The following is a 26989-nucleotide window of genomic DNA, read 5'->3' as shown; positions in this document are numbered from 1 at the left end:
GGGGGCTTTACAGACTTTCTCCCTGAAGAAGTTGGTCAAGGGTCAAGAATGACCAAATACTGTGCAATAAGACATAACTAATTTATGTTATCAAAGCTATAAATGTATATCACTTTCCTTATCTAAAATTTCTACAGTGCTCATACACGTCTTGTCTGGCTTCCTTCTCATCTTGATTTACAATTGGGGCTTCAAAGCCTGGAATTTAAAGGACTTGGCTAAAAACCATTATTGAACTTCTGAAATTCAACTCGGAACAAATACCCCAAATGAAACCTCTTCTGTACGAAGTGCTTAAGCAAAACAAGTTAGAATTTCCATGGCAACAGCCTGGAACTCTCGAAGGAGAAGAGAGGACAAAAGTAAGCATGAAAATGCATTTATTTATTTTTTGGTTCCTCTTCACCTCTGCCCCTCCAAACCTCGGGCTGTCATCTTAATGAATGCCTTCAAGCCTCAGAGGGAATTAAGAACAATATTTGACAGGAGTGAGGAAGGAGCTAAATATAACTCCCCTGTGAGAGAAATGTATTCCAGAATCTTCTTTTCTCCTCTTCCTTCCCCTGTCTGGGCAATCGTGCCATCGTTCAGTGTTATTTTTGTGCCGTTCCTGTTGCACAGCAATTTTAGCTGCTACTTGGTGGGGACCGAATAAAGATAACATCATGAGATACAATTTTGTCCTCCCTTGGAAGGGCCATTCAGTACGAGATGGCGGGGATCAATTTCCAAATGAATATTGTATATATTCCCTCAGTGTAATTTCCATTTGCCTAACACTTCAGAATTTTTAGAATGCTCTCATATATTTAATTCATTGAATCAACAATCTGAGAAGTAGACAGAGCCACTGTGTTGGCTACTATCAACTCAAATCTTACCAGGATAAAGTGCTTTGAGATCACCCTGACCGTAGGTAGAGGAACCAGGACTTGGCCGGCTCTTTGCTTCTCAGACCCATTGGTTTCTGTACCTTTACAAATATAACCGGCCTGCCTGACCACTGTGGGCGTGAGGCCACGGCTACCCTCCCTTATTAGATATTAACTTTTATGTCTAGAAATAGAGTATTATTATAAAAATCTTGCCCTCTTTCCAACTGCTAATATTGATATTAGTATAGTTCAGAAATACTCCCAAGGAAGGTATAGCCAAGGATGGGTGGGCTTTCGGCTTCCCTGAGTATGGCTATGTTTGACAAGCTTTTCCCAGAACTGTCTGACCTATTCTTCACTGATAAATCATGTTTCATTCTAGAATTCAGCAATCAATATATGCCTTATTGAGGACAAAAGTGACCTTTCGTAAATCTGAAAAATTAAATATAGAATATGTCTTTCGGAGTAAAATAATCCTTGATGCACTGACTGAATTAAGTAGCTTAGAAATTATTTTGCTGATCCAAGATAATACTTTGAAGTGCATAATATTTCTGCCTGGGAATGAGCTTGGTCTCTATTTTTCTTTGGAAAATTAGAGGCAATTAGCATTTGAGATTGTATTGGCTCTAAATAGGATACTGGTTATCTTAAAGTAGAAAGCAGATAGAATGTTATCACACCTTTCTGCTGCTCATAGTTTTTGCAAAGGAATGGAGTTCAATAAAAGACATTATATCACAGGTTTGGTAACTACTAAGACCAAGGGACCAACCAACAATCCATTCCATAACTAACATAACCTACACACTTTAAGACAATCAACGTGCCAGTCAAATGAATTTTGCCATCAAAATGAATCTGATGTTCTAATATGCGCATTATCAGACACTGCCACATCGATGTGCACAAGAATTTAAAAATGAAAACATCCCAAAAGGTGGACTTCCTTTTCGGTTAGCTTTTACTGTAGGAAATTACAACAACTACTACCAGTGATCATTTATCGAGAGCTTACTATATATTTGGCTTTGGGTCAAGTCGTTGATATACTTTAATATCTAAATAACTGTGTGAGACCAGTATTATTGTCCCAATATTATAGATATCAATGAAAACCTCACCCCAAAAGTGGATTACAAAAAGCAACCTACTCCATTCATATGGCTGGAAAGCGGTAGACTTCAACACCTAACCTCAGTTTACCCAACTCCAGCTTCGGATGGACCGGCCCCCTCTGCATCCCACTCTTTTGAGCGACCTTCAGGTAAGCAATTTTCAGTGACATGAATAGTCCTTTAGGGTTCACTGTTGGGGAGGACCTAGATCATTTGCTGAATATAAGAAAGATGGTGGGTTAATGAAATTTACTTAACAGGTATTAAAACAGGGCATCTGGGAAGCTTTCTGCTCACCGAAAATGTTACATTGTAAATCACGGCCATTAATGCGAGTTAAAAGGAGAAGCTGTCCTACCTTGATGACAAAATTAGAAACAATCGATGCAACAGAAGTTTTTAAAAATTATATTTAATACAAGTGAATAGATTAGAAGATCTGAAATGTTATAAAGCAATATACACAATGAATAAATAATTTGCACAGGAGAGTCATGTCTACATTACATAACACTGTCTAGTATGGGAATACTTAAAGTAAATCCAGTGATAATGGAGAAAGTCCATAAAAATGCTAACCTGTCTTCCCTTGTATGAAATTGTTCAAGTATAAAAATCCAATACAGTGTAAAATAGTATTCAATTTAGTTTAAGAATAAAAATTGCAAATATTGCAGTTTCGGAAGAAAAAAGTAAAGCAGCATTGTAAAACTACGTAAGAATAGTGTTGAACTAAGGAAGGACCAATAAATGAGATCTACACGAGCAAAACTTAGAGAAGGAAGCATGAAACTAGCAATACCTCTCGTTTAAAAAAAAAGAAAACCCTAAAAACTAAAATAAATTAAAATGTGTTAATGTAAGAGTATTCTCTTATACAGTGCACATATGAATTTAAATAAATCCAAGTCAACATCTTTCGTTGGATAGGTTAATATTTAATATGCTACATCTAGACCTCCTAAATAATTTATGCCATGAGATGAATACATAATTTTACAGTGTCACATCTAAAGTTCCTTTCTTTAGAGTGCAGCGTAGTAAAACTTAAAAATAAATATCTTAAATAGCATTACTATTAAGGCACAGTATAAACCACATTATCGTTAACCTTTGAAGAACTGTCGTCTCAGTCACCTTGTTGTCTCGTGTAGCGCGTTCACGAATAAATAGTTTTAAATATGACTCTGAAATAGATACTAAAAAGTGTAAAATTATTTTAAAAAGGGGGTGGGGCGGGGTGGGGGTCAAGAAACGTCCTGAAGACAGTTCTTAAGGGTTTAGAGTCTGCAAACTTTGCCTGCCTTTAATCGTAAGCCACGAGTCAACACAATCAATAGAAAGAGAAGGCTGTTGTAGTAAAAGCCTGATCCTATTTCAGAATCAGAACTGCTGACAGCAGCAGATACAAGTTTCCCAAAATTGAAACAGGATGGGGAGAGGGATTAGAATGTGACAAGCTCATCAAACAAGCACAAGTGATGTGTTCTTTCCAGAACCGTGTGTGTTATTGATTGTCTTGTACAGCTGCTGCACCCATTACTTCCACATCACTTGCCCCACAGTCCCGCTCATCCACAGGATAGACGAGAAAATCGCTTTGGTGCCTGTCCGCCATCTTACCCACTGCCACGCTCCCAGGTTGATTGTTCGATGCCCATTTTTTGAGAGAGTAAAGAACGTGATCTTCTTACCTGAAAAAGTTCTAGAGGCCATAGTGGCTGCTAAAAATGACAATCAGTGCTTTCACCATTGTGTGTGTGTGTGTGTGTGTGTGTGTGTATTTTAAAAAATCTGCTTTTAAAGGTAATTCAAGCTACATATTGCTCACTCTGTATTCCCTGGTTCGACTAGATTCAAATAGCATCTCCTAACTTGTAAAAGGCAGTTTGCTTCCCTGATACTATAAAAAGAGCAAAAATAAAAATCCCGTTATAAAAGTGAAGTTCCACTGTTTACTCCCACTTTCCTTGACTCAGGCTCTCTTTGGGATCGATTTCCAAAACTGCGCCCACTCCCCTCTCTCTCTCTCTCATCTACGACACTACCGGAGTATAAAAAAAATAAGAAGAAGAATTCTGCTTCACGATAGCATAGCTTTGCTTTTTTTTTTGCTTTTTTTTTTTTTTTTCTCCTGAAAGCTGTTAAGTCGATGTTAACTCGCCTTACCTACTACACATCGGGCAATGGGGGGGGGGGGGAGGAGGGGGGAACGGTCGACTCTGGTCACGTGGCCGCCCTACTGCATGCGGTCGGTCTGCAGCTGCTGCGGCTGGTACTGGCCGAAGGCGGCGGCCGCGGCGGCGGCGGCGGCGGCGGCGGCGGCCGTCCCGGGGGCGGCGGCGGTGATTGGCTGCTGCACGGCGTAGCCGTAGCCCCCCGCGGTGACGTAGCCGGCGGCGGCCGGCGAGGCCGCGTACGGGTACTGGTCGTAGGCGGCGGCGGCGGCGGCGGCAGCGGCGGCCGCCGAGTACTGCGCGTAGGCGGCGCCCGTGTAGTCGATGTAAGGGGTGGTGGAGGCGGCGGCGGCCGTGGGCTGCACGTGCGGGATGACCACGCCGGGCTGCACGAACGCCTGCGGGTACACGTAGTGGGCGGGGATCCTGCGGAGACACGGGACACCGAGTCAGGCGCCGCCGGCCTCGCGTCCGCAGCGCGGCTCGCTCAGAGATCAGACAGACTCAAATTTAGTGGTTATTACGAGCATAGGGTTGCCACAATATCTCCTCGCCAGGGGACCGTCGGAGCGCTCTGGCGGTAGCCGGAGTCGCGGAGCGCCCCGAAAGGAATTCAGCAACAGAAACGGGGGCATGCCCCCTCCCCCCTGCTGGGAGGTTGGATTTAGGATCGGTGAAGAGAGCCAATGCTTATCATTCAGCAGAAGTTTGGCCGATAAATCGAGGTTCAGGAGGGCCACGCACAGGAGAGGTAGTGAATACACGCTTCATCGATTTTAAGACTTTGGAAAATTTTGCAATGAGTTCATAAAACTGTGTAGCAAAGAGAAAAAATTCTCAGCGGTGAATATAATAGGACTCCGAAGGTAATCTGTGATCGGTCAATTCGGGGGGGGGAGGGGGGGCTGGCCGATTTCCCAAAACTAAAATAAATTTGCACAAAATCCATGTGTTTTATTATCATGGCAACCCTACTTGAAATTGCTATGCAGACTCGGCACACATTAATCTCTCTGCAACCTCAGTCACCCTTATTAAAAATAATGATGATAAAAGAAGCAGGCGACAAAATAAAAAAAAAGGAGTTTAAAAGTTCACAAGTGTGGTAAACACAGCAGAATCACACTTCTCAAACGAACTGTAGTGCACACGCACACTCTCTCACAAGAGGCTGTTGTGGGAAGCTACAGAAATGCTATTAACATTCATGGCAGTGATTCCCAAAGAGATGTGCAGCACGCTTTTTGCCTTTCTTTCTTTCTTTCTCCATAAAATTCATAAGGACACAAGGGTCAACCAAACCTGTTTGACTATCAGGCACCTGAAGGTCAGCCAGCTTGTTTATCTCTATGCAAGACAGACAGAAGGGGTTTTGGGGAAATGATGAGGTTGAGGGAAAAGGTAGGAATAGGAATATTTCTAAAATTCATATAAACTTAAAAGGTTTACATAACAAAATGAGTAAGGAAACATTTTTTTTTTTGGCGCAAATACTCTTGTTTTATCCTCCAAATCAACAAATAGATTATTAGCATGTTTAAGTCGGCCCTACTCATAGATATTTGATACATATCAATTGTATTATGTAAAAGTTCAAGAAACAAAATCAAGTACCTTTAAAAATTATACATTCAGGGATCACATACAAGACATATGCCAATGACCTTACTTAAAAGTTAATTTTGTTAAAAAAAAAAATCACAAGAGGTGTTTTAAAAAAAAAAAACCCATGCACTTCAGTTCTCACTCTTGCGATTCATGACTGCCCCTTTCAAATGCTACCATGAATATCTGATATATTTTCATCTTTCCTTACAGCAATCTCCATCAGAACCCCCTATATTTCTAAAAATATGACACTATAATGCCATCTGGTTGTTGGCAAAGCCAACTTAAAAGGAAGTACAAGCAACAAGTAACGATCCTTATTTTAAAGAATTTTAAAGAACTCAAGACCAAAAACTTCACATTTAGATTTCCGAAAACACAGATCCTTGCTTTGCCTTTTCAGAGTTTTACTGAAAGTCCTTATTAATGAGCACCCATGGAAAAGATGAATTTATCACAGAGGGTAGTGAACTTTGACCCCAATGATAAAAATACACTCGATTTTACTAGACTTGTAGATCTTTCCCAGTGCCAGGAGAAAAGACGTCATCAAGTGTTTCTGAGGACACAGAGCTATGTTCTTAATTGCTTGTCAGAAACCAGACGCGTGGTCATGCACATACTCCAAACTTCTCTCTAGGTCAGGTGACTGACTCACTCACAGCGACAGGTGTGGCTTTACGAAACCCGGTCCCTGGAGGCCGCCGCGTCCACAATGTGCAGACAAGGCAAGAGAGCCTCCACTCAAGCCCGTTTACATGTGGTGATGGACAGCAGGGGCTGCAGCCGGGCTATTTTTGATCCTGTCATGCGACAAGGGTTTCCAGCGGGTAAAATGTCTTTATAAGGCCAAAGTAAAACATCTATCAGCAGCGAAGTCCAGCCAGTATGAATCTCACTGATATGGAAACATTAACCCCTGTCCTCCCAAAGCTCTAAGGACAAGAGGATGGTTACCAGGTTTGTATCTTTGCATGAAGGTTGGTAACTGAAAATAAGTTTAGCCTACAAAAAGGCAGGCTGAGTGTGTGTGTGTGTGTGTGTGTGTAGAGAATGCACTAGAAGATAGGCAGGGCTGCTTACGGGACTCTTGTCTCTGCACTGATTTTACATTAATAGTTTTCATTTGATAATGCCAACCAATGACAGTGTAGAGTTCCCTGGCATATCAGAGAACCCTACATGAAGTCTGGCAAGGGTTAGGAATATGTTTGGAAGGCACATGAAACCTGAGCAGTGTTAGAGGCTCAGGGAAAGGAGAGCCCAGCAGACCATGGACAGCCTAAAATACCTTAGCTCAGGAAGGAAGGCAGGAAAGGACCAAACGCTGCGGTGGCGCTTCTAAAGCCATTCCTGCAACAGGAGGTCTTTTACTAGTTTAAAGAGCCCGTGAAGGCCATCTGGGAATCTGTCCCCTGCCACGAGATACCTACCAGTGTCCCTTCCCTCAATCACATAGGGGGTGTACCTAGCGGTCACAAAAGCACAGGAACAAGGCAGATACCTTGGGCAATTGTCAAAGAGCACTGACCACATTTTCCTTTTCTTTTTCAGGTCCCTCTATCTCTTTGTGACTTTTGACACCCTAACTGGTTTCCTCTTCCAGTCTATCACCAGACAGCTGGCAAAGTCTTCATTTTAGTCGCTTGTTCTAGTAACCTGTAGCCCCTTTGGCATGCGAGGCCTTTTATGCTTCTGGCTCCAAAACATTCCTTCCGGTATTTCTTTCCACCTTTCCTCGAACCCAGGTCAACTGGACTCCTCAGTGCTCCCTGGACAAGCCACACATTTCTAGATCCTCACCTTTGCTCATGCCATCCCTTTGCCAGGGAAGCCAATCCTCATTCCATCTCTACTTGTTGAAATCCCAATCCTATCCACCCTAGCTCTAGCACTCGCTATGCATAGAGCCTTCAGGAGTTTGCTTCACGTTCTGTTCTCACATTTCTCATACGTGACATGAATCCAATATTTCCAACCCTGAATTGCTGTGCGTTAAATAACATTATCTACGCACAGAGCCTACAATGATGACTAAAGTAGGCACCTGATACAAGAGTACCTTATCCTCCGCCATCCTTTAAAATCTAGGTCAGCTTCTACCTCTTTCATGAAGATGTCTTGGGTCCCACAAACCTGATGTCTCTCCTCCCTGTCTGAAGCCACAACCCTTCTGGGGGCATCTCAGTTTTCTTACTAAATTACAAGGGAGAATGGAATTGTGTCTTTCTGGCTATCACCTGACACAGAGGAATGAACATGGCTTTTGAGGTCAGGGAAATCATGACTCTGAACCTAGAATCAGACTCACTTACTAGCCCTGTGGCAAGTTAATTAACCTCTCTGTATCTGTTTTTTCACCATGGAAAGGACATTCACAGGCTGACATGGATAGCCTGAGTCCAATAAGTACTGTGAGAATTACATGATTTATGTAAATTTCTTACTAGCATCGGGCATGTAGGAGATGCTCACTTAATGTTACTGCCCCCCCCCCGCCCTCCTTAGTGGACGGTATGGTATCTAGCACAGTGTTAACACAACTAGCATAAAACTGAGCACTTAAGGGGCGCCTGGGTGGCTCAGTCAGTTAGGCGTCTGCCTTCGGCTCAGGTCATGATCTCCAGGTCCTGGGATAGAGCCCCGCATCGGGCTCCTCACTCAGCAGGGAGTCTGCTTCTTCCTCTCCCTCTGCCCCTCCCCACCGCTCGCTCACTGGCTCTCTCTCTTTGTCTCAAATAAACAAACAAACAAATAAATAAAATCTTTAAAAAAACCCAAAAAACCCCTGAGCACTTAAAGGTATACTGAATAAATGTTTAAGGGTATTTCAACCTGATCTAAACCAGCCTAGAACTTTCTACTCACAGATGCATAGTCTTTCTAAGGTTTCAATAAGAAAATGCTTCTCACAAGCAAAGTATTTCTAAGACACTGTTTAGCAAATGCACACGTATCTATAAACCTGCCCACTGTGTTACATGAGAAATTCCTTCAAGCCAAGATTTTCTCTTGAAAAGCCCAGAGTAATCTGGGGGCCATTTAAGGACCACATAAAAAAAAAACAAAACAAAACAACAACAACAATAACAACAAAAAACAGTTCAGTTACTAGAATTTCAAACAAGTCAAGTAAGATTAAAAATTCTCAAGCTTCTTTCCAGGCCTAAAATAAAAACGTGTGGCCAACAGAATTGAGGAAGACCAGGTGTGATTTGTTAGTACAGATTCTGGGAATTAGAGCAGTGTTAAGAATCCCGTAAAAAAGAAAAGAGAAGGCTCACTTGGTCCACCTGGAATGCTATCTATTTCTAATCAGAACCTCAAGTTCAAACAATTTACGCAAACAGTAATAATCAGCATCCTTTATAAAGACAGCTTAATATTAGCAGGGATGAACCACAAAAAGTTACCATCGAAGCATGCTTGATTTAAAATTTCCATAGGACATTTTTTTCTGGTGGTTCTTATTTTCCTCGTGCTACTTTCTTTCTCAAGGATTGATGCAGACTATCACAGCCTGTCCAAATTTCTATGTCTAACTCTTAGCATCCTCCCATAGACAGTCTGGTTTCTCCATGCACTAAATCTTTTCTCTTCTCTGCCTTTGCTTATGCTCGTCTCATCCTACAGCCCTCAGGCATGTTCCTTTCTCCTCTTACCTGTCCAGGACATACCCACTGGTCTAAGACTAGCTCAAGTCCCATGAAGCCTTGTCCAACCTCTCCAATTCACCTGTTTTCTTGCTATTCTGAATTCCTTTTGTCCTAAATACCACGTATTTTAGCAGTTAATAGTTCTCGATTGGTTTGTGTTAGTTTTGCAATCTCCTTATTTTGTATCACCTACTTAGCACAGAAAAACACTAACACATGCTAATGCCTGTTGATCGATTTAGTTTTATAACTGTTTCAAGATTATTATGTGAGATCATGACTAAGTTCATTGCCACTTTTTAGGATGTATGTTCTCCTCCCCAGTCCCGCCTTACACATGGTCTAGACCAGTGAGGAGAGGACCCACAGAAGTAGCTGGACCCATCAACCCACTCTGTTGTCGGTTCCCAGGATGGTTGGGATGGGGCACTGATGAATAGCTATGGAGAGATGAAGGCCCTTTCTAATCAGATTGGACAGAATACTCTCCACGGTTTAAAAGAGTAAGAGCTGGCGGTAAGTTGAAGAATCCCTATGTTAAAGGGAAGGTTCTAAGAAGGTATTCATGGAAAACAACTTGACCCTTCCAAGTCAAATGATAATTACTTTTTCTGGTCTATCCTTGGAGACACATAGGCAAGATTATCTATCTATCTATCTATCTATCTATCTATCTATCTATCTATCTATCATCGGACTTTCCAGGTTACACAGGTAGATGTTTAGGTGCTAAGCTAGAGAAGAAACTATGGCTGAGGATAAAACACTCCTTGAACAATTAGAATATTTAAAAAGGAAGCTGAATTCTCTGGCACAAGAGTTCTAGCAATGTCAATCAGGTAGCATATAGCCAAAACAGACTCTAAGTGGTCCAAGTCAATTTAGGTGATAGGGATCGCCCACGTATGGTGTCTGAATAGAAGCGAAAGAAGGGCACTCAGAGCAGGAAGGCTGGTAATCACAGAGCCAGCGGGAGCACAAAGATGAGTAGCCCATTCACCTGAGTTAGGTCTGAAAGGTGAAAGTTAGTGCCACTCAACTCAAAAAACTGGCCAGTGTCAGTGAAATCTGATGAGTGTTTGTTGGACTTTTAAATTAGAAGGCCTAAAAGTGGATACACATTGCAAAAGAAAGAACCCCATTCCCAGAAAACTCCCCAGTAAAACAGAAACTTAGGACATGCAAGCAATGAATCTGTATTCTCACAGAGGGAAATCACACAATTTAGCACTCACTACAAAAATATGGTTAAGTGGAAGTCACAGGCTACAGCTTAAAAGCAAGAAAAAAAAAGGCCCTTTGCTTCCCATGGCAAAGTCAAAAGTCAACACTCCTCAACACCACCACCAAAACCAAAAAACACAAAGAGCCCCTTCCCCGAGGAAAAGAAAACACTTTCACTACAGCTCTTTTCAATTAAGTAAAAAGCACACAGTTTAGCTATCAACACCACTTCATTACTGTAATAAATAAAATAAAGCACACGGAGGTCTATTGACTATTGTGAAAAATAAAACACCAACACCAACATCCATGCATCGTTAATCACCATCTGAGCTTGTGTGTCTGAGTCTACTGGTTACAGAGTTTAATTCCAAACAGAACTATTCCACCTCTTATCATCGTATCCTTCTGATCAGTTAGCTTAACTGTATACGAGCCCTGTCAGGTTAGAAAGAGATAAATAACATTGAGTCAAGTTGAACAGTAATCATGGTGCTGGGACACAATCGTCTCGTACACAAGTCATACCTGGTAGTTTTGTTTTGTTTTGTTTTGTTAATCATAAGCTCAAAATTTGTCTGGTTTGGAGGCTGCAAACTTGGTCAGTAACTTGACTCATCTAAAAATATTTATATTATCAGCATCAAAAAGGTACGCACATATATAAATATGTATCACAAGGAACATTCTGTGACATAATGGTCTTGTCTGTATATAACAAAGAGGCAGGTTAAGAGATGAAATCTATCACAACTTAGGAGGGCCTGATGAATTGACTTACCCAAAAGGTCTTTGTATAAGGGCTGGATGAAGTTGTTGAACACCGAAGGCAAAACCTAACAATAAAACACACCACATTCTCTATTTGTGCATGGTTAGGTATATATTACTCCTGCATATAAACTGCAATCACAACTTTCACTTAGAGAAGATCACCATTCTTTTGAGGCTTTGCAGAAAAAATTACAAATATTATATATATTATAAATATATATATTTAAAAGTTCTTTTTACTAATGTTATCATTATAAATCTATATCATAAATATAGATATGTTTCAAAGTTCTTTTTACTAATGTTATCATTGACCCAAGTGAAAATTTTAATAGGCTACAGGTGGAAACTAAAAATTATCTGCAAAGTTTAGTTGACAGTCATACAAGAAGACCTTAGAAAATTAGACCAGGGAAAAGTTCTTGTGGAAAGAAACCAGGAACAACAGGACTTGATAATGAAGTTACATGTCACAAATGTTTCCGCAATTCTGAATCACGATCTATAAAAAGTCTGTGTAATTTGGAACATGCCGGACAATGCTTTGGAAGATTATGGGTTTTACAGATTATGGTATTAAAAATTCACAAAACAAAGTCTCCTTTTCTGGATAGCACACACAAAAACACAAGTTTTTTTAATGTTCACAGATACGGGCACATGCACTCACTCTCTTGACAATCTAGTTTCCCAGTAAATCCACTTGGATGGAAGTGTCTGTCAACCTCTTTCCAAATTTCGGATGGAAACACTTGAGTGAAGAGTACAATGACTTAACAAAACAAAGTTGCTTACCCAAGTGAAAGATTGCCATTTGCTCAACAGTCAACTCTTAATTATTTGTGCTAATGCCAGGGGCAGTGTTGTAAATAATCCAAAAGGTCAAATTTTCATACAGACAAAAGCCTGCTTCCCTTTTGACGACTACTAGCTGCATGACTTTGGAGTAAAGCATTTCCCACCTCTAAGTGTCAGTTTCTTTATCTGACGGCCCAGGTGTACCTGAAATCTCCCCATTTTCTTTAAGGACTAATAGTCTGTGATTTTACATTAAAGCCTTACCATCCAGACACCGCCCCTCCCCCTAGGCTTCTCTTGGGTCAGGGTTCAAGTTGGATTGCCCGCTCTGAGCACAGGGCCACTGGTGGTAGAAGGAGAGACCACAGTATGTAGGGAAGTACAACCAGCGGGAGCTGACACCTTTGGGCCACATAATCAACATGTGAATGATCTACAGGTGGCTAAAAACTGGAAAATAAAAGAGTAGACTGACTGTATGTCATACCTGAAACAGATGAGTCAAGCCTAAGTCTGGGTGGGTACAAATTGTCCAGACCCCCAACATCTACTTTTGCACATAGGTACATTTCAAGTCCTGCAAGAGCCGGTGACAACGCTCATTTAATGTCTTGGTAGAATAACCAGCCATGGTTCAACTTTACTAAACATCTACAATGTCTTCTGATAAGGGATTCATTCTATTCAGATACTGGGGGTGGGGTGGGGGTCTGAAGATGGGGAGTGGGGCAGGTAGGAGAAACATTTCTCACCTGGTTGCATGATCCTTGGTTTTGCTCCCAAGTATGCCAGATTCACATTGGCCTTCCTGCCATCAATGATGGGGTTCGGATCCTTGCAGGCTCTCTCGGCAGCAGCTCGGTCAGCCATGGTGACCTTAGCAACACACACACACACACACACATACATACAAAGCTCTAAATTGGCCCTTGAAGGAAACTGAGAATTACACTGGAGAAGTCATTCATGAGAAAACTAAGTGGGTTCTGAAACTTTTTCTTTCTTTCTTTTCTTTCTTTCTTTCTTTCTCTCTCTCTCTTTCTTCCTTTCTCCTTTTTCTTTTGCTGGAACTTAACTCCTTGATCCCCCGTCAAAAAAAGAAAAGAAAAAACAGAGAGGAAGAAAGAAACAACCCCCTCCCCACACCCCCAAAGTCTTCAGGGCACTAGTTGGGCCTAGCAGGGAGTCGGAAGCCTGAATTCCGTCTTGGAACTCTAGATCCTCCCTCCCCCGACCTTCCCCCCCCCCCCCCCCCCGTCCCTACCCAGCCTAAGAGGCACTGTTTGCTTTAAAGAAAGTCCAGCCTCACATCCGCCCGGTGCTCCCCACCACCAGCAAGCACTCCCTAACGACAATAGCTATTGTCCTACTCTGGAGCTCCCGGCTCTCCGGCAGCTGAATTTGCACGCTTAAATCCCCAGGAGGCTTAATATGCTCTCTTTCAGTTCAGCATAGAGCCAGAGGGTCATCTTTTTAAAGAATCCATCTTTGCAATTTTAAATAAAAGTGTGTGTGTGGGGAGGTGGCATAAGGAGTAGAGCCCTAGACCTCCTGGGGTGTCCCCTCCCCGCCCCAGCCAGAACGCCTCAAGACACGCGCATTTTTACAAAGCAACAGCGCGCTTAACGACCGGCCTCCAACCCGGGAGTGCGATTCCGAGGGGCTGCGGCCCCTCCCTCCCAACCCTGCGCACCCGCAAATCCAGCAGTGGTTACTTCTCTCCTTCCACCCCCGCTCCGCCTGTCCCCCCCCCCCCCCGACACCGCAAGGCGCTGGGTCCCCTCGAAACCCCGCGAGGCAGCAGCCGGCCCTCCCTCCCCCAGCTCCGCCGCGCGCAAACTTTCAGTTCAGCCGGGAGCAAAGGGGCAGCGCCGCCCGCGTCCGCGGGGCTCCTCACGTTGTCACCCCGAGCCCCCCACTGCAAACCCCAACCCCCGAGGCCCTGCGCCGCCCCAAGCCTTCCCGCCCCCGCGGTCCTCGGTTTCCCCTCCGGGCCCTTTGTCGCCCCCACCTCTGCCTCCCCAACCCCACCCCAGCCCCCAGGCGCACGACTTACAAATCCGTAGCCCCGGGACTTGCCCGTCTGCCTGTCGGTGATGACCACCGCCTCCTCGATCTCGCCGAAGACCTCGAAGTACTTGCGCAGGCTGGCGTCGGTGGTGTGGTAGGGCAGCCCCCCGACGAAGATCTTGGTGTACGTCGTGTCCTTCTGGGTCGTGTGCATCTTCGCGCCCGCCCCGCGGCTCGGGCTCCGGCTGCGGCTGCGGCTGCGGCTGCGGCTTGGGCAGCGGCTGCGCCTCCTCCTCCGGCTCCGCGTCTCCCGCACCCTTTCGGGGCCGCTGGGGGCCAAGGGCGAGCCCGGGGGCGGGGGCGAGGGCGGCGGCGCGGCGGGGGCGAGCGGCCGGGGGCGGCCGAGGGCGCGGGGCGCGCGGCTTCCGAAGTCGCCAGCAGCCCCGGAGACTTGACTTCGCTCTCTCCTCCCGCCCCCCCTGCCGGTCACGGTACAAATTCTCCGGATCGTCTGGGTTAGGATCCTGTTCTATAGAATGTGCAAGCGGTTTCCACTCACCCGGCTGGGAGGCCAAAAATGAAAAGAGAGGGTGGTCCTCGAGCGAAGAAGCGGGCGCGTTTAGAGGTAGATTTTTTTTCTTTCTTGGAAATTAGGTAGGTGTCTTGGGTGGGGCGTGGGTAGGGTCGGCGGTGAGCGCGTCCGGGCGCGGAGGTGGGCGGGCGGGGGGCGCGGCGGCGGGGTCGGGGGTGGGAGACTCCGCGCCGCTTGGGCTCCGGTTCTGTCCCTCCCGCCGCGGAAGCTGGAAGACAAGTGGCGAGGACGGCTCTCCACCTCTCTGCTCCCTTCCCCCGCGGGCCGGGGGTCGGCGCCCGGCTGGGGAGGGGGCGGGCCGGACGCCTGCGATTGGCCGCGGCCGCACCTGGGGTGCCCGGCGCCGCCGCCCCCCAGCTGTTGGGAACAGCTGCTTCTCTCCCGGCGCGGCGCTGGGCCGCGGGGCTCGGGCGCTGGAGCCGGCGTTGGGGTAGGGCTGGGGATGGCCCGAGGCGGCCTTGCTCCCGGCGTCGCCTGCTCTAACCCGTCAAAGTCCTAGGGACTCGGCGCGGTCCTTGCCGGGACCCGGGGCGCACAGACTGCGTCCGAGGAGGGAGCAGCGTCGCTTTCCAAAACGACGACGCGAGCTCTTTGCGCTCGGCCACGGTGACAGGGCCGGCGACCTGGACTGACGAGCTGGGGGCCGGGAGGCCAGGGGCGGTTCGTAGAAAAGCCAGTTCCCTCCCGGGTGCGGAGGGCCGGCGAGCTCGGCCAGCGGCACCCGAGTCTGATAGTCTGGGGTCTGGAGAGGGAGAAGGAGGGTCCCCAACCTACCTTGACCCCCAAGAGCCAGTGCTGGGGAGAACCAGCGAGGCAGAGCCAGAAGGAAAAACAAACAAACAAACAAACAAAAACCCAGGTCTAGTGTTTGGGTGTGCTGGGGAAAACCATCAGCTTTAATTGGTCACGGCCCCAGCCAAGCTAAGTAACAGTAGACATCACCTTCTATTTCAGAGGACCATAAATTAGTACTTTAGCCCCTACAGTTATCAAATTTGTGTTTCCTCTCTACTTACTCCTCCTTAACTATTCGGGGAGATTGGTACAGATTTCTCATCATAAATCCTCTCTCTTTTTTTTTTAACCCGAGCAAAGAATTAATCAGTTTCCTTCCGTTTGAATTGCAAGAATGTTTAGTGACTTGACCTCAACTGTTTTACCAGAATGTACTGTAATTGTAAAAGGTGTAATTTTTGAAATCGACTTGTTACATAACCACCGGTTTCTACCAACAGATCTTTAAAACACTTGTAGAAAATACAGACTTTAGTGCAACCCGTATATATTTATTTTTTAATATCAGCTTTTTGCAACTTCTTTTTATCAAGAGTACATTCAATTAAGCATAAAATCCTTGTCATATTTGAGGTTTGGATGAAGATATTTAAAGTGAGTAGAATGTTCCACCCACTCCTGTTGGAGCATGATTTGGTTTTAAGTCATTTCCATCAGTAATGTCTACTGAAGTCCATACATTAATTGCCCCTGGGCTGCACCATTTATTCCCTTTAAAGCAGGTCAGTATGTTAACCTATTAGAGAAGCACACACTTGTGTTTCTCTTTCCAGGGCACCTTTGCAGGCAGCCCGGGAGGATGAGACACATTGCATTTGCCGAAGCAAAGGGGAATGCAAATATCCTCGAGCCTTTCACCTTGTTGCCTTCTGCGTGAAGTTGGCCTTTCGAGGTCATGAGTTTAAGTTTGAGCCCCAGTGGGGAATCTGGAGAAATAAGAAATCTAAAGGTTTTTGGAAAAGGTTTTAAAAATCCAACTGAAGCAAAACAAGGTACTTTATAGGCATATAAGAGCCAGAAAGGGAAATTGTAAATAGCACTCTCTCCTCATTGCTTAAGCAAAGTACAAGTTTAAAAGGGACTCTGTGTACTGGTATGATGAAAGGTAATTTTTAAAACTTAGAAAAACAAAGCAGCCTATGAAACAAAGGAGGCATGTTTTTTAATATTCAACATCCATCTTGCTGGGTCACTGAAGAATTACTATACTCAGATGAGGCTCCGGGCAAAACCTCTTTAGTGAGGGGGAAGCTATTACAGAGAAACCTGAAGGAGAAGAGTGACTTTGGCCATCTCACCTCTCTTCCTACCTGGATGAGGAGCCCACCCCGGAGGGGACTGTGATAATATCAGGGACGGAGGGTGTCTGGGAATGTAGCCAGCAGCTTGGACGTTCACTAAGTAAAGTGGTGAGATCTACAAGGAAATTCTGATCCCAGGTTGGGATAGCTGTGTCATAGAACTCGGCTTCTGGAAACAAGACGCTTCCCGGCCATCGTCCCAGAGAAAATAATGCAGCTACCCTCCCTGCACCCCATGCAGCCCCTGACTGGGGTGCTTTTATTCTTTCCATCGAGTGGTAAATATTTGATAGCTTGGTTTGAAACGTGATTCATTCCGTATGAAAGGATGCCTGAATATTCCCGATTTTGAATTCCACAGATAATTAAAACATTACTAATCATCTGGTGTTATGTGATTGACGGAGAACAAAGGTTAAGAGGAATAGAGATTCCTTATTTTCCATGCCTATTTAAATAGAAGCCGTAACTCATACCCAGTTCAGCCTGACAAACCGCAGAGCGCCCCCCACAGGCGGGCACCGTGCTAGGGCGAGGCATTTTTGATACTGGGTTTTGTCTTCCATGGGCACAAAGGTGGGTTCAGTTACAAAGGCAGGAACGGTTCTGGGTGGATTTGTGAACCTGAGCCATCAGACCATGTAGGCTTGGGGCCGTAAAACCTTCCTGAATTTAAACTCTCAAGGTTATTAAGTACCAAATATTTCTGTATAACTACCCATTACAAAGTCAAGTTTGAAAAACAATACTTGAGTAATCCTTTTGCTTTCTCAGCTGCTTTTGGCAGGGAAGAACACTTGTATATTCACAGACCTTGTGCAATATGATGTGTACTTCTTTGGAAAGAAAGAACCATAAAATACTTTAAAAGTTATAAATAGGTTCCAAGCTTGTCATATCCAAATTAGTACATATGGATGGCCCCGAATCCTTGGTTCCTACTCCATGGCAAGATCGATATTATTTTATTACTTACAGTAAATTATTGTCCACTCTGTTCAAACTCTTTATTTGGCTATTAAGGGGCAGAACCAAATGGACAAGTTTTATATTCTTTTTATCTATTTTCTCCCCCCGTCCCCTTAAATTAATCATGGACCTCAACTCCAGGGCCAAGGCTTATGAAGAATTTTGAGAAAAGAGAGTAATATTTCACAAAGGTAGAGAAGCACTCCTCCGGCTCATAGAGGTGCCTGCTCCAGAGAGAGCATTGCTTTGGATAGTAAGTCACCTGCGGGCAGGGTTGGCCCCTTGGATGTCACCGTATTTCCTGCAGGTCAGTGAGATTCTCCATGGAGTTCTACACATATAAACACAGAAGAAATATTTACTGAAGACACTTTGTATGTTAAAGCTATCTGCCTGCAGTCTTGATGGGGAAAAATACATTTTTTAAAAGAATTTATTTATTTGAGAGAGTGAGAGTGTGCGTGAGCACAAGCAGGGGTGAAGGGGCAGAGGGAGAAACAGACTCCCCGCCGAGCAAGGAGCCCGCCACGGGGTCTCCATTCCAGGACCCCGAGATCATGACCTGAGCTGAGCCAAAGGCAGACACTTAACCGACTGAGCCACCCAGGCGCCCCCAAACACATTCTTGAGTAGAGCTGACCACATGCAGCGTGGTTAGGCCAGATTACTCGTTGTTTTGGAAAAACAAAAATATGGCTTCAATGAGATTTTTCATTTTGGTTGTTTGGAAACATCTATCTTGAGACTGTGTGAGCATTCTGATGTAAAACCAACAGGTTTCCTGCCCTTTCGAGCAGTCCCATGATCAGCTGTATTTCTGTTTCTCTGGGTGGGTTGGTAATTTTCTCTTAGTAACAGATAACAAATGTGGTAATAGGTTATGCTGCTATTTTAGTGTGCAGAAGAATTGGCAGTCAGAAACCTAGTCAGTTCAGCTCACATCCTACCTCTGGGCAAATTCTGTTCATGCTGCATTAAACTACATCTAAGCCGGTAAGTAAAGTGAAATGGAAATTTGTAACTGTTATTCACTCATTAAAGTCATAATGCTTCTTTTACATCAACATCCGGAAGACAGAAAGCAGGATAGAGTTCCTTGGAGAACAAGAGAAGGGGGACAGAAAGAGCTCACTGCCAACTTCTCCTGACCAGCCGTGGCCCTCTGCCCTCCATACAAGTGGCATTAAGTGTATGCACACTTTAAAATCCTATTATAGAAGTCTGCAAGGCAGAGCAGAGAACGCAAACATTTAAAACCCACTCGGTGCTTCTTCACATTTTAAATTCAGGGAGTACTTTGGTTTTAAGTCTTTAAACAGTGAGCCTCAGAGCTGCCAAGTTATTTTTACGGAGCGGATGATACTCTCCAAATGTATTGAATGACTCTCTCTTCATGACAGATTCATTCTAATGATGTTGCTTGTATGCTGAGCAGAGGACTCAGTGTGGTGGAAATAGCCCCGGATCCCCAAACTTAGGAGACCTAGGGCCTAGCCCAGGCAGTCCTGAGCCAGCTTCAAGACCTTGTGTTGCTCACTCCATTAAAAGGTCTGAATGCAGTTAGAAAAACCTGCAACAGTCTTCCCTCCTAGAATGGAGGGCGTTAGTCCGACCCTTTATTTACGGATATGTTTAGAGGGTCACCTTCGATTTATGAGACAGCCCAATGCTACCCCCTCAAGCGTTATTTACTTTTTAGTTTGAACTACTTGAGATCATTTTGTAAGTCTGATGTTTTCTTTGCTAACAAAGGAAAGGCACATTCATGACAGAAAATTATAAAAACACGTAAGACATACGAAGAAGTAAATAAAACCCCCCACAATCCACAATTCTGTTCGGAATAATGTGACATTTTAGAGTGTCTAATATCAGGTCATTTCTTATACATAAATATCCACATATAAGTGTACAAATATGAGCAACCCTTTACATTCTGTTTTACTATAAGCTTTTATCAGATAATAGTCTATGGTGAATATTTCTATTATTAGTTTCTTCAATTCATTTTAAATGCCTAAATAGTGTTTTAGCATGTCAGTGACCCATGGTTTGTTTAAGCAATCCCCTTTTGTTGGGCATTTATGTTGTTTCCAAATTTCCCTCTTCTAAAGGGCTCTGAAATTAACATCTTATAGATAAATCTTTTTTTTTTTTGAAGATTTTATTTATTTATTTATTTGATAGAGAAAGACCAAGCAGGGTGGGGAGGGGCAGAGGGAGAGGGAGAAACAGACTCCCCCCTGAGCAGGGAGCCCGATGCGGGGTTTGATTCCAGGACCCTGAGATCATGACCTGAGCAGAAGTCAGACGCTTAACTGACTGAGCCATCCAGGAGCTCCTAGATAAATCCTTTTTTTTAAAAAAAAGATTATTTATGAGAGAGAGAGAGTGAGAGAGCATGGGGTGGGGAGGAGCAGAGGGAGAGAGAGAATCTCAAGCAGCCTCCACACCCAGTGGAGAGCCAGACAGGGCTTGATCTCATGAGCCTGAGATCATGACCTGAGCCAAAATCAAGAGTTGGATGGCTAACTGACTGAGTCACTCAGGCGCCCCTTTTTACACATTCTTGATGATTATTTCCTAAGGCTGGTTCTAAAGGGACTTTGTTTCGTCCACTGCTAAACCCCTGACTCCTAGAACAGTGTTTGGCGCATAAAGTGCTCAAATCTTTGTTGAACAAATGAATAAATTCTTACAAGTTGTTGTATTAGAGTGAAGGATGTGCCCATAGTTACATCATTTGATACATGTTGCCAAATTGCTTTACAAAAGGTAGTATCAAATTTTATTTCTACTAGCAGCATATTGATGTCAGTGTTCCCAGAATGCTCACTGACACTGCTTTATAAGAAGGAATATTTTTTTTTTTTGCAAGTAAGAAAAATCCTAAGTCATGCTAACTTAAGTAATAAGAAGGAATTTCCTGTCTCATAGAATTGAAAAGTCCAGAGGCAGGGCAGGCTTCAGGTGTGGATTGACCCCATGTCACCAAGACTATGACTCCATTTGTTGAGAGCCTCCTGTCTGGGTGGTCCTCTGGTGGTTGGCTTTAATTTTTAGCTGAAGCCCTCAAGGTAGCAAGTTGGTTGCATGGAGCTCCCGGAGCCATGAGCCTCCTTGTTCACCTGCAGAGGAAAACATATTCTTTTTGCACAGTTACCAAATAAAAGTCTGATCTTCTTTACATTGTCTCATCTGAGGGTGCAAGCTCACCTTTGAACCAATCTTAGAAGCCAAGGAATGTGATTTGCTAACTTGCTTAGGCCTGACTCCATTCTGGTTTCCCATCATGGAACAAATCCCTAGGGCACCGGGGTGAGATGACCCCAATTTGCTCAGATCCATGATGGCCCATCCCTGGAACTGGGGAACCCTGCCAAACCCCATCATTGTGAGATTCTGGGTTTTTTTGGGAAGAAGAAATGGTAGAGTGAATGCTTTGGAAACAATAAAAAATGATCATGAATATTGGCCTTTATTTTTTTAAATGTACGTATTTTCTAGAGTAAAAGTGCTCTTGTCACTTAATTTTTGTCCTCGTGTTTATGGACCATTTATTTTTCTTTTGAGAACTGCCTTTTTTTTAAAAAAAGGCTTTTGTCCTTTTTCTTTCAATTTCTAAGAACATTTTAAAGAGCTGATTTGAGGGGCACCTGGGTGGCTCAGTCGGTTAAGCAGTTAAGCTGTGGGCTCCTTGCCCAGCAGGGAGCCTGCTTCTCCCTCTCCCTCTGTCCCTCCCCCTGCTTGTGCTCTCTCTCTCTCTCTCTCAAATAAATAAATAAAACCTCAGGGGGGAAAAAAAAGAATTGTATTGATAGACCCATGCTATGTAACATTTTGGAATTGTGAGAAATGGCATTTTTTTGGAAAGGAAAGGACTCAACCAGGATTCAAATGAACTCTTTTGTACCTTTGAAAAAAATAGTTGTTAAATTTAGATATAACTTAGATAGAGTCAGTTGCATAAATTGAAATGTACGCATGAATACAGTCAGGTGATCGCTCCCCGGATCAAGACATAGAACATTTTCACCAATTCACCACCCCCACCCTACACACACACGCACACACGCACACACACGCACCATTCTGGCTTCTATCCTCATGGATTAGTTATGCCTGTTCTTGTCTTTCATGTGAGTGAAATGATAGAGTATTTATTCACACTTTTGTGTCTGGCTTCTTTTGCTCAATTCGAAAGCATAGTTGCAGGTGTGAACACTGCTTTCTCAGGAGTTTAGGGAAGCAGGATTCGGCACAGGGGCGGGAGGTGTTGAGCGGCAATGCAGTCTTGACAGAGTTTCAGCGAACCCGGAGTGGAGTTCTGAAGCTGGGGATGACCCTTCAGGGTTGAATGAGCTGGCTTTACACCTTTTCAGTGATTCAGTCATTGCGTGTACCCCCCACCCCCGAGAGGACCCATGACCTTGGGTGAAGCAGTCATCTTTAGCCAATGTATTTTCCTCATATGAGGTTGCCAGTTGGAGACTTCTCGGGGCGGCACTGCCAGTCCCTGGGAAAATGCAGGGAGCACGGGCAGTGCCTCACAGTGTCCTTTGCCGTCGAGCCTGTGCCTCTTGGATTTTCTTCATAGAGGTTATGGGAGCGGCAACTCCAGGCGTCTGGTGCTCCTTTTCCCGAAAGAACTTAGCAGTGGAAGGCTAGTGGGATGAACTACAGCCTCCGTGGCTCCAGGGGACCTTGGAGATGCGACTGATACTCATTTGCACCTTCTTCACTATTCTAGATTCCACTCAGCCTCAACCAGCATCCACGTAGTCGTGGCGGTTTGCTTAGAGTTTTCCGGAGAAACAGAACCAATAGGATATGGATATTGGATATACAGATATATGGGTGTGTGTGTGTGTGTGTGTGTGTGTGTGTGTGTGTGTGTATGCAGAGAAGGTGGGGGGACTTGGGTTATGTAATTAGGTGCAGGCAAGTGTGAAATCTGCAGCGCAGGCCAGCAGGCCATGAACTCAGGCTGGACTCCTGTATTACAGACCTGAGGCGGAATTCCTTCTCCAGGAAACCTCATATTTTGCTGTCTAGGCTTTCAAGTGACTGGATGAAGTCCACACGTGTTATCGAAAATCATCTCCTTTGAGCATATTTATTTATTTATTTTGTTCAGATTTTATTTATTTGAGAGAGAGAGAGAGAGCTCATGTGAGAGAGTGAGAGCGCAAGCTGGGGGTGGGGGAGGGACAGAGGGAGAGGGAGAAGCCGACTCCCCACCCAGCAGGGAGCCTGGTGTAGCTCAATCCCAGGACTCTGAGATCATGACCGGAGCTGAAGGCAGACACTTAACCGACTGAGCCACCCAGGTGCCCCTCCTTTGATCACATTTATAAAACACCGTCACAGCGACATCTAGATTAGTGTTCCACCAACAACTAGGCACCGTTGCTAAGCCAAGTTAACACATAAAAGTCACCATCACGGGGTGTGATCAAGAGCCTCAGTGCCTAAGGGGTTAAACCCCTGGTCACCATGCCCCTCTCGTGATGTGGCTGCTACCTTTGTCCATTCATTGTCCAAGTAAGGCAAGGTGGTATCAGGAGGCATCCAAGTTGATCATGTGCCCCTGTAGTATAAAGCAGTCCCATTTCCTCCTGATGACTACATCAATTACCCCCATCAGGGTGGTGACTTCCCTTCTTGTCTGCTGGTCCCTTGACATAAGGAGCTTAGGTGGCAACAGTTCTATGTGACTCTCGCTGTGTCTCCTGGCATAGGATTTCTCTTTGGAACTGGGACCTCTACACACACAGAGCCCAGAGTTGCAGGGGCAAGAAGGGTAAACCTCCTAGAGAGTCACTGGGGCGTGATGGGAATCGAGGCCCCTCTTGATTTACACGTTGGTTCCCACACTCACCTATTGGAAACTGTGGTAGAGTTAAAAAAAAAAAAAAGTATTTGGTCAGCTCGTAAACCCTTGGAATTTACAGTCTTTTGTATGCTAATGAGATGACCAGGGAAAAGAGACCCTATAGCTTCCAGATGGGGTTTAGTCACTAGAAAAACCTACCCTGTAAGGGTTGGAACTTTCGGCCCCACCCACCCTCCACCTCTGGGGAGGAGAGACGGCTGGAAATTGAGTTCAGTCACCACCAGCCAGTGATTTAACTAATCATGTTTATATAAGGAAACCTCCATAAAATTGTCTAAGCAACACGGTTCAGAGAGCTAGGAGACTGTCGCATCTAGAGAGGACATGAGACGTGGCACCACCGCCCTCCCCATACTTTGCTCCGTGCCTCTCTTCCTTGTGGCTGTTCCTGAGTTGTATCCTTTATAATAAATGAGTGGTCATCAGTAAAGCACTTTCCTGAGTTCTGTGAGCCTGAGGGGGTGATCATGAGAACCCCTGAATTGCAGCCAGTAAGGCAGAAGTGTGGGTCACCGCGGACCTCATTTGCTGCGGCTAAATGAGGTGGGGGCGGTGTTTGTGGAACTAAGACCTTGAACTGTGGGGTCTGCGTTAACTTGCTAGGCACTTACATTACTGATGGATCAATTCTGCCAATGTTTAAATTCAGAATTTTTTTTTAAGTTAGTGGTTTTTAATTATTTTCTTAGTCCAACAAAGTGGTCATCACTCTTCAGCAAGAATTTCTAGAGTCCCACCTGAATGAGGGGATTGTTCATTAAGGTCTTTTCAGTTTGAGTGAAGTAGAATGTTAAGATCTTTGTAGCATTTTGCAACCTCTGAAATCTTTGCTTATCAATTACTGCCCCCCTCGTGCCCCCCGCCCCCAACCAACAGCAGGTCTTTAAAAAAATAGAGCCTGTCTTCCTTTTTAAGCATGTCCATTAGCTTAGACTCCAAGGAGAATTTTTATGGAGATTTTTTAGGCTCTTTATCTTTACTTTTCCCTTATCTGCTACCTACCTCCCAAATCTCCACATTCTTAGCGGACCGAACTCTGATCTCTGTTTCTTCTGCCCAATGAAACTGACACTTAGTGCTTGGGCCCCATTTCCCTGTGCCAAGGACTGGAAAATAACTTCAGGGAGAAATCTGGAGTGAATGTAGGACTTATTTCAGGAATTCCCATTCTCTCGAGATCTGTACGCCTACATTGCTTGCGGTCCAACGCTTTCCAACACTTGTTTTATATATCGTGTTCAGTCTTTCTAGCTCTTACGTAGCGATGTGAGTTTAGTGGTACCAGTTCCTTTGTCATGGCCCACAACAAAATTCCTTTAAATCAATTATAAACATAGATACTTTTGGTGAAAACTCCCTTACACTAAAAATATTTACGTATTTCTTTATCTTTAAATTCATCAAACAAACATGGCTTGAGGCTTGTCTTATAGCAATTAGCATACTGATGTGGAGTTTGCCGCAAACTCTTACCAAAAACGCAAGAGATTTTCCTTTGTCCGTTTGGAAGGTACACATTCATACAGAAAAAATGTATCAGAGTACATAAATGTCTTCTCCACGCTAAACTTTTTGCCTTAGCCAAAAGACAAGAAGCTATGCATTTTCATGATCATGAAATACCAAAGCAATAAGAAAAATCATGGGCGTATCAAAGTCAGCTTCCGGACTGACTTCCTTTATCTATCACCTTCTGGGCAAGTTGTATAAAATTCATTTTCATAGAGCATATTGTTATTAATCACAATGCTCGGGAACAGCGTGGGTGAACTAAGATCAGCAATATAAAGAGACCAAGTTACAAGGCAAATACGTCTTTCAGGGCTCGAAGTGCAAATCTTCAGTGCCTCGGTCGTCTTTCTCCTTTCCGCATAGATACGTCGGTCTGTTCTCTGCCAGTGTAGCTTGTGGCCTCCAAGCACGGGGATTTTAGGCTCAGTGATACGCTGTGCATTTGCAACCTCTGCTTAGGCATACATATGTGAATTTTATAAGACAATGTGGGAGGGAGGGACCCGAAGTGTCTGGCAAGGTCATGTAGACGCCCCCCTCCCTGGTCAGTCAACGCTGAATTGAGGAGGGATACAAACATAGGGATGTATCTGTTTCTGGACATGGGGTTTTGCCAGGGAATGATAGCGCCCTTCCACTGGCTTGACTTTCTCTTTTTAGGGGAAGCTTTGTAGGCTTCGAAGCATCATTCCAGATGTTTTCTCGGACATCGTAATATCCATCTTTCCTCAACCTGCAAAATTCCAGCATAACCACAGGTATATGTCCTCGTGGTGAGAGGCGACTCGAGAAATTTGGAACTTGATGGGGAGAATGAGAAGAGCCGGCACAGCGATCAGTTGACGAGCTGCAGGAGTGTCAGTTAAGGAAAGCGGGCAGTCTCCCTATCTGCTCCAAGTCCTCCAATTAGAAAGTAATTCATCAGGCTGTGACAAAGAGACAGGTGCCAATAAATGAGCGGAAAAGCACGCTGAAGAGTCGAACACAATCAGGGTTTCTGTCAGATTCTCACAGTGATTCTGGGGAGAACCTTGTGCAAATCAAGATGCCTTTCTGCACTGTGCTTTATTTTTTTTTAATGTTTTTTTATTACATTATGTTAGTCACCATACAGTACATCCCTGGTTTCTGATGCAAGGTTCGATGATTCATTAGTTGCGTATAACACCCAGTGCACCATGCAATATGTGCCCTCCTTACTACCCATCATCAGTCTATCCCATTCCCCCATCCCCCTCCTGAGAAACAAACTGAGGGCTTCAGAGGGGAGGGGGGTGGGGGAATGGGATAGATTGCACTGTGCTTTAAATCACATAAACAGTAAAAGTAATGTGATGAAGATTAATATGCATGTATACGTATTTATGGTTATGATTAAGAGATCTCTTGTTTTCTGTGTACAAAGCAAAGCAATTTATCTAAGTATGTTCACAAAAACACAGTGAAATACCCCAAATATTTTATGAAAATAATTTATTTTGGTTTATCCTCTTCTGTGTCTATTTACATTACCGTATGAATGTCCTTGGCCCATTTGTATATGGAACAGTGACGTTTTCAACTTGCACCAAGACTCCATATCAATGTAGGATGTCATAATTAAAACAGTTTTCTTTTCACTTCAGAGGGCAGTTTAAGAGATGAATTGGTGGCATAAAACTTATTTACCTTAAGTAACTAA

General features: G+C 44.3%; 1 protein-coding gene across 2 annotated transcripts; it reads right to left on the bottom strand.

Annotated features, from left to right (window-relative positions):
* Positions 1-2392: 2392 nt before the first annotated feature.
* On the bottom strand, positions 2393-14770 carry RBM24 (RNA binding motif protein 24). 2 transcript variants are annotated; one of them, XM_044388763.3, is made up of 5 exons: positions 14290-14770; positions 12986-13109; positions 12721-12810; positions 11443-11497; positions 2393-4599 (listed from the first exon to the last, which is right to left on the bottom strand). In XM_044388763.3, exons 1-5 carry the CDS (start codon positions 14455-14457, stop codon positions 4236-4238), a joined length of 801 nt encoding a protein of 266 aa, XP_044244698.1. In that variant the 5' UTR covers positions 14458-14770; the 3' UTR covers positions 2393-4235. The 2 variants fall into 2 exon arrangements, with proteins under 2 accessions (XP_044244698.1, XP_026367325.1); XM_026511540.4 differs by lacking the exon at positions 12721-12810 and having other exon boundaries at positions 14290-14769.
* Positions 14771-26989: the final 12219 nt, after the last annotated feature.

The sequence above is a fragment of the Ursus arctos genome, unplaced genomic scaffold, assembly GCF_023065955.2.
Source record: "Ursus arctos isolate Adak ecotype North America unplaced genomic scaffold, UrsArc2.0 scaffold_31, whole genome shotgun sequence".
NCBI classification, from domain to species: Eukaryota; Metazoa; Chordata; class Mammalia; order Carnivora; family Ursidae; genus Ursus; species Ursus arctos.
The sequence above is the reverse complement of the archived record's forward strand: the minus strand, read 5'-3'. Positions and strand labels throughout refer to the sequence as shown.